The following is a 14416-nucleotide window of genomic DNA, read 5'->3' on the forward strand; positions in this document are numbered from 1 at the left end:
GCATAACCAAAGCACGTCTCATTGGCATGAAGGACACCAGCAGCTATTGAAGTTGCTCTTTTTCTGGGTAGGCTAGGTTTTCCATGCACATGGTTGCAGAACAGGAAATTTTGAGAGGACAACCCAGAGGACAGGGACTAAAAGGAAAGCTATAGCCAGAAGCAAAGCGTGCTGCACACATGGTTTTGCACCACATAGTAAGGGAGAGGCTGCAACTCTGCTCTGTAAGTAGGGAAAACAGGCAGGAGCGGCACAGGAAGGGGCAAGGTTCTTTCATATGTCATATGCCATTGCAAAGTGATAAAAGTATTTGCATTCAAAGGATTCTCCTCAGGGAAGACAGCCTTTGTCAAAATAAAGGACATGCCTCTGCCCAGCACAGCCTCCATTAACTGAGAGTTCTAAAGTATATAGAAAGTGCTCACTATAGCTGTTTCAGCAGTAGTAAATCACTTTGAGCAAACAATTGGTTTTTTTACTATTCATTTAACATATTTCTGAGCTGGGGTAGGTTGTGCCGTACACCAGTATTATATTCTATAAAACTAGGCAAGCATGAATTATCAGTGCATTGGTTTCTGGAAACAAAGAATGGAACAGGGAACAGTCCACATCGGCAGGAGCCCTCAGAGAACCACTAATAAGGGAGAAACAAATGACAAGATGCCAATATTATCTAACTAGCTAGTTAAAAAGAAAAATACTTCTACATCCAGGAATAATCAACTCTTCTCCCCATCTTTTTGCTTAAAGATGTTTCTAAGGAGAAGATGAGGGGCAAATGAGAGAATGAATCTAAGCAACATTTTCATTACCTTTAAAAAACTAGTATGCAAATTTGCTCTGGGAGCTGAGAAAACCAATGTAAGAATATACCTGAAGAACAGTATTTATGACTTCCCAGATTTAAGAGTCTCTTTTATATAAGAGGACTGCTTAAAGTAACTAAGAAGAAATTTTTGAAATGCCCAGGTACCATGCTTTCAGAAAGGCTTCTAAAGGATCTGTGTTCAAGACCTAACAGATAAACCCCTAAATTAGTCCCAAGCACTTGGCAGAAATGCATGGTGCACAGCACCCGAGGTGTGGCACAAGTCTGCTCCATGCTACAGTAAATCTCTTTTTCTAGCCACGCCAGCATTAAATAAAGAGGAGAAGCACAAGGAGGTCAGGCAAAGGTAGAGAGGAGAGACGTTATAAGAACTGAAACCAGAAATATTCAAGTTATTCAGAAGATATATAATCTTGGTGACAAACTGATGGGAGACTTTTACTACCTGAGGCCTTCAAACCAAGCCTGGCTGTCTTTCTGAAAGAAAGATTTTACCAAAGTGATTAAAATGAGTGCAAGGATAACAACAATGAAATCCTCTGCCCTCCAATGTACTCTATCAACCTTCAACACTGCCCTCAATTTCCTTCTAACTTTACCTTTGAAGAGGGGCAGAGTTCTTTCTGCAAGACTGCTTGAAAATCCCTCTTGCTGTGTGTATATCAGGATATCTCAAGGCTTTCTTACAGGCATACCTTGAATAGATTTCTGTTACATTTTCTTCTGTGGTTTTAATGTGCTGAAATCCAGAGATGCTGAGAAGTCCAATAATCCTAATTGCACACTACAGGGCTGCTTAGTAGTTAGGACCATTAGCAAAGTATAATAAACTTGCTAGCAGATACTGCTTTGTGATCTGGCCAGAACAAGCCCAATTTACATAAACCCACAGTAAGGGAGCACCCTCAGCAACCCATCTGAATGGTTGTTCAGATGTCTGAATATCTCGGGATCCCAACTTTTCTGCCTTCTGACTGCCTGAATTTATGCTCTAGAATTACATGAATAGACGCTAACCTATTGCCTGGCTTGTTTAGACAGCAAGCAGGAACAAAACTAGGTTTAAGAGATTCTGGATTGCTATGCCAGCTTTCAAGTCTGCAGCATTGTAGGGAACAGTGCAAACGGGCAAAGAAACAGTCCCTGCCTCAGAGCACTTACAACCCAGAAAATATCATCCTAAATACTTCCATCTGGTACAATAAGGCTCAGTTTGTTCCATTCACGTTCTGGTTTTGGCTTGCCTCCTCTCTTCTGGTGCTTTCACAGAAGAGGATATGGGGCAGGGGAAGATGCTTGCTGACAACTTGAAAAAAAAAAAAAAAAAAACCACTGCAGCCTCCACTGCATTCAATGCCTTTTACTAATGGGTATGTATTCATTGCTATCCCACAATGGAAGCAACATGCCCAGGGCATTACTAAATAGGAAAAAGATGCAAGCTCAAGTAATTAGAGGGAAAAGTATTGTGCAATGCAGGATCATTAGCTCCAGAGCAGAGAAGCTCAGAGTTTTGAACTTCTCTTGTACTAGGTCATATTAGGTCTGAATTAACCAACAGCTGCAGAATAGTCTCTTCTGTTTACTCCAGGGGTAGCCTTGGGGTAAATGGAAGGAGGTCCAACAAAGCCAGATAAGCTGGGATCCATTTGCCACGCTGAGTGGCACTGATGGGAAGACTCTTCACCCATTAAACTAGTGCCTGACATGTCTTAACAGACTATCACTTTGGACTTTGCAGCTCCATTTCTACACTGATTTCAAAGCACTTCACAGTTCAGGAGGGAAAGGTTGCTACATTTCTGAGTGCTCTTACACTTACTCTGCAGAACAGCAGCTGAGGCACAAAGCAGTTGAAACCAGCATTTTCAAATGCACCTCCAAAACTTTGATTGCTTAAGGGACACCTGACAGCAACACATAGTTGGTGTGACCAAGCTCATGTGTCCCTAGACTTGCATCTTCAGAAGTACTGACCCTTTATAACACTTGAAATGGAGACACTCAAAACTAACAGATACTTAAAAATGGAGCCTGAATTACTAAATCACTGAGTCACCGGCCAAACCAAGGGTAGAATCTAGACATCCTGAATGCCGCTTTGACCGGAAAACACTCACAATTGCTTAAAATTCCCCTTTGGAAAAGAAATTTTAAATCACAGCATTTGTCAACACAAAAGCTATGCTTTGTCTGGTTAAAATTCCCCTTTGTCTCCAAGCAAGAGCTTGAAACAATAGAAATGAAGAAGGATTTTGCCCACAGCGCAGACCACATTAGAACAAGACAAAGCTGTACTGCGGAAACATCCATCCAGATTGGATGGATTGAGTAAAACAGTTCCTTATGTGAAATGCTGAGACTCCTAGGGCATTAGCATCAAGCTCTCTGCAAGTGCCACCTCAGTCACATTTTGCGATGGGTGCCTGTAATGGAATCGACCTACTCCAGGCAATTGAAAAAGAAAATGCCACAAAACCAGAACTGATGACCAGGAATACTTTGAAGGTCTCAGAACAAGCATAATGCCAAACTACTTATCTGGAATTGAGTTTCTGAGCTTTGCTGACAGAATGCATGTGGTCTGCTTTGTGCTAAAGTGCCAAATACCCAGTGTTTGTATGTTACAGAAGCATCAATTCTACAAAAAGACACATTAGGTGTCTACAGGAAAACAGATGAAGCTGGCACAGGCAGCTCGCCATGACATCCAACTCCAGGCAGACCAGAATAAACACACAACATGAGGAACACTACCAGCACTTGAGGAACAACAGGTTATTTATGGCAGTAATAAGTAATCACCAGAACTTCATTCAGCTAGATCACTGATACATATCATTTCCACTTTAAAAAGTAGAGGGTCACGGATCCTCAGTCACCCCATGAAACTACGCATTCATTTGATGCTGCTTTCAAAATCCGCAGAGGTCCAGCATGCAACTCCCATTGTAAATTGACTCAGGTTCCTAAATATCTGGCTCCTAACATCAGACCAGGTCTGCTGCTTGTCATCTACATCAACATAAAACAGTCTCTCCAGTGTTTGCAGAGCCCTGATCTTAGCTGGGGTCTTTAAAGAACTACTATAAAGCAAAGAAAGCAAGCAGCTGCTAATAATAACCCCTACACTCAGCAGGCCCAACTTCAATCACAGCCTAGTGCAGTATGACTAAGGAAATGAAGGGCTTCACTAAGTGTGATTGAAAGCTGTGACACCATTTTAAGACTGTTTTTACACTTGAGCAGTTTGAAGTAATGCTACCAGAGACATCTGAAAATTAGGTAGTGCTTTGACTTCCATTGGCAATCACGTGTTGCTTCATTTTCTGAAGGACACAATAGCTCATAGGCTCACCACCGGGTAAAACACACTGCACCAAATTATTCACTTCATGTACCTAAAGTCAGTCAAGTTCCCTCAGCAAACTCATTTCCCATTTTGAGCACACTAAGCTGCTTCCTTTCCATGAGCAGTACTTTTGCATGCTCATGTCTTACAACATCCACAGAGCATTTAGCAGACATACACTGAAGCTGCATGTTCCTGCACTGAAATGAGTCCTAGTGCCAGTTAATGCCTGGGGAAAATGAAGCAATTTCCTTAATATTACTCAACAAGGCAGGATCTACAGCAGGATTCCCAGCACTCTGCCAGACACAGGCCTCAAGTCTCACTTCAGCAGATTTGCTCTGGAATTACCCTACCATAGCAGAGTTTCAAATCTGGCTCTGCACCTTTTTCTGCAAAGATTTGATAAATGGTCCTTTGTTCAGAAAAAAAAGCCCTGATGTTGGAGAACATGGCTCCTTTTTCCTCTTGTCCCTGGAATTGTGATTGGAAATAATTGGAAGTGTCACTGGAAGTAATCAGAAGTGACAGTCCCTGGGCTATAAGGCTTTTGCTTCAAGTCTAACGATCCCCCCGCAAAACAAAACCTAAATTTAAACAATGAAGTCATAAAGTGATTTGCCTTCAAGGTTGAAAACCCTGCAATTTTTTTTTATTTTTTTATTTTTTTTTTTTAAACAAAAGAAGTGCCTGACTCTGGTTTAGTTCAATATTCAAGGCTTGCTGTGTTATATGAAAGACTTCCCCCGCACACACAAAACCACCCCACCATTTCCTGGCACTCTGCAGCCCTACCCTCCAGATAAAGGTTCATATCTATATTAAACATTTCTATGGCTTTTAAAATTTTATCAAGCCTTTAAGAAACAAAAAAAAAAGCTTAAGCAGTCTGAGCTATGAGATTCAGCCAGCATGGATCTCAAATATTCCAAATACTGGAAAACCACCTAATTCTAGTATTTTAGCTGAGGCACAAAGAGGGGAAGGGAATGGAGTCACTCCTTTTTTTTCTTTTTTCTTCACACTCCAGTTCTGGAAAGGCCTCTTACCAGCACAGTTTGCACTAAATGCCATCCAGGCACATAGGGAAAGACAGTCTCTGCTCAAAAGAACTTAAAGCCTAAATAGCCAAAGAGTAGAAGGCACAAGGCAGTGGAAAAAGAGCTACAGAGGGACCAACATAAACTTGTCAAGATCTAGAACAGAGCAGGGAACTGCATCCAGATTCCCAACCCATGCACTGACCACTCCCTAATGCTTTGCTGAGCTGTTGCTTTTTCTTTTACCTTCAGATACTCCAGCAAAGCACACCACTTCCCCCTACAAAGCAGCCTTTGAGAGGCATTTCCACTAATAGAGTACACTGTTGTTAGAGTTACTATGCCACTGCTGCCAGTTAAAAGATTATAAGGAGCAGTTCAATTTTTGAGTGAATGCTGGTGCTCATGCTTTAAGACAGACATAAAAATATTTCCTTTGTCAAAAGCCACAGGGAAGGACAGGAGACTCCCACCTAGCATTCAGTGTAGCTGGCTTCCAGGTTCTGCTCTGCCAAGCAGCTCAGCACAATGGACACCTTAACTACAAGTAATTACTCCATAGGTATATGTTAGCTAGAAAAAAACCTGGGTTTTCCTCTTTCATATGCAGAACAAAATAATTCAGAGACTAAGCATACAACCCAGAATTTCCTTTATACTAGGGCTGTTCTGGTAAACATAGGAGTCATTCACACTATAAGTAGAGTTTCTCAGCACATAGGTACGAAAAAGTCATTAATACTTTATCAAGTATTATATTATAAAGTAAGGATAAGTCAAACCTTCCCATTGCTTAGAAGTCATCCCTCCAGCTGAAGGGCCTCGGGTCGATAAATTGTAGCTGATGGACTCAGCTATTTGTCAATGATCTGCCCATCACTACTCCTACCCACATTTGAGGACATATTAAAAGGAAAACAGCTTTAAGTCAAAGCTGCATGGATTCTAGACACGCAACATAACTGCTACTTTACCTTTAGGCAGCGTGTGCCCACCCGTGTCTTGGCTTCCTCCTCTGTTAGTTGGGCTTTATATAATTCTCTACCCATTATGGCCCTGCTGGACTGAGTTACCCAAAGCTTTATGTAGGTGGGACACATCATAAAGCACGCTACAGAAGTAGTAGCAGTGCAGCATTATGGTAGACCAAATGCAGTCTAGTCATGGTCATCAGTTGCCTCTAACTGTGCACGCTCCATTTCAAAAGACTGTTTACAGGAGAGCAGCCTCTCTTCTGCCAGTGCATATTATAAGCACAACCAAATTTTCACTGACCTTTTCCTACCAAAGGCAATTAAACTGCAGGCGCTAAGCTGAACTTCAACCTTTCTACCTACTCAGTCAGGAACAAGTCACATACAGTAAGGCTTCATACTCATTTTCCAGCCACAAAAATGGATGTCAGCTACACAGGAGAAGAGAGGGGCTGAAAATACACTGTAATGTATATTGATTCTTGTAGGACAGCAATTCTGACATCATTAATCTGGGTCTGGCCCATTAAGAGAAATGCTGAGTTACAACATTTGCCTTGTTAAACTGCCAAATGCTTTCCTAGAGAAGATGAAGGAGCAGATGAGGACAGGACTCTTTTCATGACCTTCTATCACATTCACCACCTTCAATGCATCTTACAGTTGCTCAGTCCTCTTTGCAACAAAGAAAGGATAGAGCTACCTAATGAGTGGCATAAAGAAACCATGGTACCAAAAAAGTGGCTTAAAAGCCTAGCAATGGTGCTTTGCTGAGGCAGGGCGGTACCCATCCTCCTCACATTGCCTAGTTGTTTTTTGTAGTACTTCGGAGCTTCTGGGGAAAAAAGACCAGCTTTATTCTGGGTTACTAACCCACTGCTAGAGCTCCCAGTCACTATTCCATACACCTTCTCTGTATTCTGCCCAGGGAAGAGCATGTTTTAGGCAAGGTTTGAACTCCTGGCTAGCAGAAGTGGGCTGTTACTCCACTCAGCAACACTGAAGCAGCAGATTGAAGGGAGAAGAGAGTCTAAGAAATGAACAAGACGGAAATTCACCCTCCTCACTTCTGTTGACTTTCCATCACTTCACACATTTTCCATTGTTGTGCTTCCTGCACAGCCATTTCTGCATCCTCCACTATCCTGTCATTTGAGTATCTATTCACAGACCTCAGTGACCTGACTTCACCCTTGGCTTTTTGCTGGGCTGCTTCTGTAAACTAACCATTTCTAAAAACAGATGAAGAAACAGCTTTTGGGGAAAAAAAAAAAAAAAAAAAAAAGACCCATTCATCTTTTAGACAGGGCACCACTAAGTTCCCACTGCACCCAAAGTAGCCTCTTTTGCAACACATTAGTGCATGCAAGATAAGCACAATATTGTGCACACATGAGCCAAGCTTTCTCTGCAAGTGTATAAAATACATTACAGATACACAAGCAATGACTACTGCCTTGGCTAACAGAGGGGACTGATCTAGCTAGAAATCCAACATATAGTTTGACTAAGGCCGCAGGGTCTATTTCTGAGGAGAAAAGGCACAGAAAGCAGCTTGCAGCACCCCACCTCATTGGTACTAGACGCACACTTGCCATCATTTAGTATGGTGTAGGAAGCACACTTACACACAAAAGATTTTTCAAATACACACAAGGCTTTGTCAGAGTGACTGTTTACATTTCTTTTCAGGCAGCTCCTGAAAATTCAAACAAATCCCAGATTGCAAACCTGCTAAGTTCCGAATAAAGCCCTGTATTTGCCTTGAGGAAAACAGGGGCGTTTGTTGTGATCCTGAGGATAAACACCAGGATATCTCCAAGCCAGTTGTGCAATGACACTTCTGGGAAGCTTGTGCTTCTCTAACACAAAATGTTCTTCTGAAGTAGGCCAGAGTACCACAGACAAACAGACCACTAATTCTACATGGAGGAGACAAGGTCCAGGATGGGCACAAAGGCAAAACGCCACTTGCTTTCCATGGGAAATTCAGAAAAGTTGCCTCCCCCCTCAGCTCTATTTCCCATAAAATGAATTCATCTTCAGGATTTCAACTCCACTTTGGCATGCTGCTTTTCCTCACTCTGGAAGGTTACCTTTTTTCCTCCTTTTCTTCCTCAAGGTAAACCAGAAAAACAAAAAGGATAAAAATAACCCCCCAAATAAGCATTTTTTAAATTAGATGCTAAAAATCCAAACTATTCCATATAAACCAAAACACTACAAAGTGTCTTGACAGAAAATATCTGATGCAAACCATCCCTGGCTTTAGAAGAATTTTAGTGTCTCACAAGGAGTGTTAACCCTGATATCCCGCCAGATAGCAACTCAATTATGTCTAGCTCCTTTGAATTCGCCCTGGAGTGCCAAATGGAAACATTGCTTTTCTTTGCTCTCTTTCCTTAGGTATTCCTAGAGTAGTGTTCTATTAAAGAGCTCTTTCCTCTGTCCTAGAACTAAATTCACACTACTCTAACAGGCTGAATCTTGCATACGGTTGATGTTTTGTTGACTGCTTTTAGAGTTTTCATGACAGCAACATTGTCAATTATATGAAGCTGTCCTTGGGAAAATGGTCTTTTGAGCTAAATACACCAAGAAGTTACCTGCGTTCCTTCAGAATCCAGTGACTCAAAGAGAAAGTAAAACCCGCAGATCAAAATCACATACAAAAACCCTTTTCACAGCTACAGATTCTTCTTTTTGTGCTCTAGTACTGAGCCAAGGCTTTGTTTTTGTTAAGTGCTGTAAAAACATAGGGCAAAATCCTTGTCCCACCAAGCTTCTAAGTACATCATGAAGCAAACAGGCAAAAGCAAGAGAGAAGGAGCGACGAGAAAACTAGCAAATAGGAAGTATATTACATACTGTTAGTTACTGCTGAGAAATTCAGGAAATACCTGGAAAATCAGCAGAACTGTAAGATCCATCAGCTTAGTTTTCAGGTTGCTTAAAACAGTCTCCCTTGCTTTTTACTAGTTCCAGGCAGAAGCAGTCCATTAAAATGTAAAACTTCCCAGTAACCTCACTAGGAGCAGGAGTGCGTTTTTTTCCCAAAAAAACCACCGCAGTGGTTCTTGGCTTCGCTGGAGTGTAGCATTGCAAGGGCTTAAGGAGAAGGAACTCAAGGAGATGCGATAGGGCACACTGCAGGTTGCCTGTGCTTTTAAAGCAGAAGAGAAGGCCAGAGTCAGCACACTAGAGCACAGCCTCAGGCTGACCTACCACCGCTGAATGCTGCAGAGCTGCTTCCATATCATCACGGATTTTCAAGCTAGAAGTCTGGTGAATACCTAGGCAAGCGCATGCTGTCAGACCCAATTGCTCATGCCAACAGGCACTGGAAGGATCTGCGCCATAACCTTTTTCCCAGTGCAATGAGACAATCAGAGTCTTGGTGTTCAGTGCAGCGACTGTATACCCCTGGGACAGTGCTGTAAGAGAGTCATTGACCTCAGAGCTTAGAGGGCAGAGCTTGGCAATGTCAGTACAAAAGGTAATTTTACTATTACAGCTGCACCCACTCAAGCAACACCACCCCCATATAACATAGGAATTCTAATACACTGAACACATCTTTGTCAGACAATTGTTAAGTCAGACTCAATGTGCGTTGCGGTGAGCAACCCCTAACACTAATGTAAAGGTTCACTGCCAATAGCAGGATACCAGAAAGCTGGATGACTGCTTTGGCTTGGCACATCTACTGCTTTGAATCTCGAACCCATTTGTTTCTGAAGGGCATAGCACATACAGTAGCCAACAAGTGAAGAAAAAGCATGTAATAGAAGTGTCAAAACCAGGCATACAAGCATTACCCATGCGAAAATATTTGATTACAAGAAAATTAGCTTTTTACTTTAATGGAAGGCTCATTAAAAATATTAAAAATTGAGTTGGAGGGTGTGAAAGAAGGCAAAGGAGACTTCTAGCACCTGAAAATTTAAGCCAATTCAGTAAACCATTTAAATTAAAGCATTTGCTAGTTTTTTACCTGCTGAGGAATGCAACATTCTATTATGAAGTTTTTACACTCAGAAGAGAAGAATCACAGATATTTCCCTTGGAAATTTCCCTTTTGATTTTTGAGTGCAGCACGTTATACAAGGAGTCTGAAACAATTTTGACCAGCTGTAGACTGAGATAAGAATCATGTCACACTTACATGTAGGCATACACATTAGCATGCATCACCTTCCACTCCTCACTCCTTCCTGCTTCATTTACCTAGCCTTTACTAGGGAAGTAAGCATGGTCATGCTCTTGCCCACACTTAGGAAAGTCTTTCATCTTGTCTTGTTTTAAAAGTCTCCTTAAAACTAATTGGCTCCTGTTTCCTGTCTCCTCACACAGCTGTTCACTTGCCCCAGAGAGGTACACAGCGTAAAAGACAAGGACTGTATATATTAGCCGTGCTATTACTATGTTTAAGAATGAAAAGCCAAACCAGGCAACCTTCCTTTCAAGTTTGCTTGGCTTCTCTAACCCCCTTTTTCTACACTAGTCTCTCACTTTATCAGCAAGAAAAGCAGGCCATCATTGGCACTCCTATACCTTTTTACTGCAGAAAATCAATTAGGCTTTCTCTAGCTAGCAAAGGAGGCTCCCCAGCCTCCTTGTTTTCAGGATGATCTAGGAACAGGGAACCACAATACTTCCTTTTCCATGGAACATGCTTCTAATATTGGTGAAGGAAGCTGGACACAGAGCAGGAAGACCAAGTTATCTGTTGACAAGACAGGTAAAGCATGGGCAAGACAAACAGCAGTTCAATGACTAATTAGTACCAGGAAACAAAACATGCCAGGTTTTGCTGTGAGCTTTGGGAAGCCACTTGTCCAAGCATTGGTAAGTGGAGGACAACTCCCACAGAGAGGCTGAGAAACTCACCTCATGGGTGAGGGCATAAGCTGTTGATGGCAGGGACTGTCTTTTATTTTGTGTTTATGTGTTACTAGCATAGTGGAGATGCCTAGATGCCAAAGACATAAGAATAACAGTTATAAAGCCCGTTGTGTTTTATAGATAAAAGCAGCACTAGCCACACAAAGGTAAATTGTCATTACATTACAGCCAAAAGCACCTTTTCTGAAGCAACAGCTTATTCCTTTTGCTCCAAGCCTTCAACACATGGGAATATTCAGCAGCTGAATAGGTTTGGTGGACCAAAGACTGCAGTTCCCATTTGTCTCCATCAGTGAGGTAAGCAACCTATCCTTCTGTCTCCTAATTTCCACAGAGCTGCTTTCCTGGCCATTTCTGCAGGGCTGACCCAGCCCAGACACCTCTAGCAGAAGCCTAGCTGGTCTTCCTAACCTTGCTGTCTCATCTCCTGGAGTCTTCTTTAAATGCTGTCTCCACCATACTGAGACACAAATGGCCAAAGCAAATGTTCAGGGGGGACAAACTGCTGCCTGTACTCCCCTGCAGATTCCACAGCATGTCCAAGCCCACTGCCACATTCCTACAGATAAAACCTTTGCTAACAGCAGTCCCTAGAGCAAAAACCTCTTCTACAATTTATTCAGCACTTTTACAAATGCCGCCTATCTTTCAGATATCTCAAAATCTGGCTAGTCCATGTTTCACACCTGTGACCCTTAAGGAGCAGAGCTGTCCCTGCCACCTTTTTTATAGGTGTCCAAACCCTCTATTCTACCTGTGCCCAGCCACATCAGTCCACCACACTGCAGGGCTCAACTCTTCCTAGGGAATTAAAGACCAATGCACTTTTTCACACCTGTACCCAGGTTCCTGGGGGACAGGAAGAGCCAGGAATCACAGCCTTTGCCCAACCACAACAGATTTCAAGGCTGTCTGCCTGTCAGCAGGCAGAACTGGCAAGCAGAATGGAGACAGAAGCTCACTCATCACATTACAGTGCCTCTGGAGATGCAGAAACCCAGGCTGCTTCTGAGTCAGTCTTGCAGGCAAGCTCCCTCAAAGACCTCAGGGCTGCAAACTCTTTTCTCCATAGTCTATGGCTTTAACAAACAGCTCTCTTCAGCCCTTCTGCCTTCACTCTCCTTTAATGTCTTTAACATCTCCTTTCCCGCTCTCCGCTCCTCTCCTATCAACAGTCAATGTCTACCTCTTTTCTTTCCCTTCTTTCAGCAGCCCTCTTTCTTCCCATTTCTTGCCTTCCCCCTTTATCTCCCTTCTCCCATCCTTTCCCCCCAACTCCTCCCTCCTGCACTTCAACACATCTGTTTCTAATCTTAGGCATCAATTGGAAACAATAACCCCTTTTTATTTTAAAATCTGAATGTTAAATGCCCAAGCAAATCAAAACAGAGTTAAACAAATTTGACACTATGCCCGAAACAAAGACATTTTGTTCACCTTGTTTTGCCAAAGAGGTTCAAGCCCCTTGCTACTTCATTGCTTAAAAGCGCTGCCCTCTTTAAACAAGAAACATACATTCCAAAAGGAGTCTAACCACCACTTCTAAAAAATGAATCCAGATATTAAAAGATCTCTGGCTATCAACCTGCTAATAAAGCAAGAAGAAAATAATCAGAACCCAAACGACACTGAAATTGGAGTTTTCCATAAAAGTTTTTTCTTTACAAATCCCTTTCTCTAGCTCATCAGAAATGAATTTCAGTCACGCAGAGAGGGTGCGTGGAAGTTTGATTAAAAACACTAACAAAACCAAAAAGCCGACCTACCTAAAAAGAGAATTGAAAGTGCAGACATTCCGTCTCCAAGCAAGAGGGACTTTTCCTCCCTTTTTCTTCCTTTCTCCCAGGAACAGCAGACAGACCTGCACAGGATTCAAAGGAACGCCTCTGGAATGCACTGAGTGTAATTGCATCCATGTGCCAGAAAAATAACCAACTTCACTCTTTCTTCCCTTCTGCTATTCATCTCCTTGTCCATATTCCATCCAGATTCAGTGAGAGCTTTTAGACCTCTGCAGCTGGTAATTCAGGCCCTTGAGTTTCTGGAAAAGAAGAGACAGAGGCAGTGCAGCAAGGAGTTCACATCTACGGCAGCATAGAACAATTTTGCTTGTCTGAAAAGGAGAGAAGCAGGGGAAAACACTGTGCTCAATGTTCACCACATGGCTGCCTCCCAGAAGAGCCCCTCCCTACCATCAGCTGGGATTAATAGTGAAGACCAGTCATGTGGGTGAGGTACAGTTAATTTCTAGCAATAATATATATACTTACCTTTGAAGGAGAAACAAGAGGATTTCTCTAGTGTCAAAACAGTTAAGTTTGTAGGCAGTAAAAATCCAGCACAGAAAAAAATCAGATTCGTCACTCAAGGGCTAGAGAGTCTCTTCGGAAAAAAGCACACATGCTCTTCAGAATCATAAACACACTCACATGTATGCATTATCTTTATTCTCTTTTGTAGCGAGTAAATTGCAGAATTAAAGCTTTTAGTCTTAGTGGAATACTTTCTCCATTTGCTTAATGGTTTTCTTTTTTAATTTCTAGGAGAGAAAAGATTCCTAAAAATTGATTGAATTTTGCTTTTATCTGTGCTTCAGTGATGAGAGAAAAAGCCAAATCAAGCAGAAATTGGTTGTCTACATTTAGTGACTGCTATAGGATGCAACTTATAACTCATTCCCAAAGGCCATTTTAAGGCAGCCCAAGAGACATTTACAGCCCATCTTCAGCTTCACCCTAGTGCAGTTAGCAAGTGAGCAGGTTTTTAAAACTGGCTTAGTTACTCTATTCCATTTCTGTCATCATAGCAGTGAAGACAAACCTCTCAGTATCTGTAAGAAGGATCAAATGTGGTAGAGAATAGAGTTCACAGAAGATGACTTGGACCATCTACTGAGCTGAACCAGCCAGAACAGAACTTCTTTATTTTTTAGTAAAACACTTCTAAATCTCACTGCTCACAGCAAGGCTGTGCAAACAGTGATGTTATACATGTGAGCATATACACAACTGTTCTGATCTATTGCACTTTACACGTATACAAGTCATGCTTACACCTTTATATCCCTATGCCCTAAATACATCTGCTTTCCAGAAAAGCAAAGCACTGCCAGCTAGCCTATTTAGATATTAACAGTAGAGTAACACTGGCTACCTGAAACTCTACAGCAGCTATAAAACCATTCAAGAAGCTGAGTAAGCATTTGGGTGGCTATCCTGTGCTGATCTAGGTATTGCCACAGCTATGCAGATACCAGAACTCCAGCTAGTTAAAGTCTGCTAAGGTGCATCTACATAAGCAGTAACTGCATATT

General features: G+C 42.0%; 1 protein-coding gene across 1 annotated transcript in view; it reads right to left on the reverse strand.

The window, feature by feature from the left end:
* CLMP (CXADR like membrane protein) overlaps window positions 1-13254 on the reverse strand; it is a 45462-nt gene extending 32208 nt beyond the window's left edge. The window contains exon 1 of the mRNA XM_049799836.1: window positions 12870-13254. Coding sequence (XP_049655793.1) covers window positions 12870-12897 — 28 coding nt within the window. The 5' untranslated portion in view covers window positions 12898-13254. The remainder of the gene's footprint in view (window positions 1-12869) is intronic.
* Between the last annotated feature and the right edge of the window lie 1162 nt (window positions 13255-14416).

The sequence above is a fragment of the Accipiter gentilis genome, chromosome 5 (genome assembly GCF_929443795.1).
Source record: "Accipiter gentilis chromosome 5, bAccGen1.1, whole genome shotgun sequence".
Taxonomy (NCBI): domain Eukaryota; kingdom Metazoa; phylum Chordata; class Aves; order Accipitriformes; family Accipitridae; genus Astur; species Astur gentilis.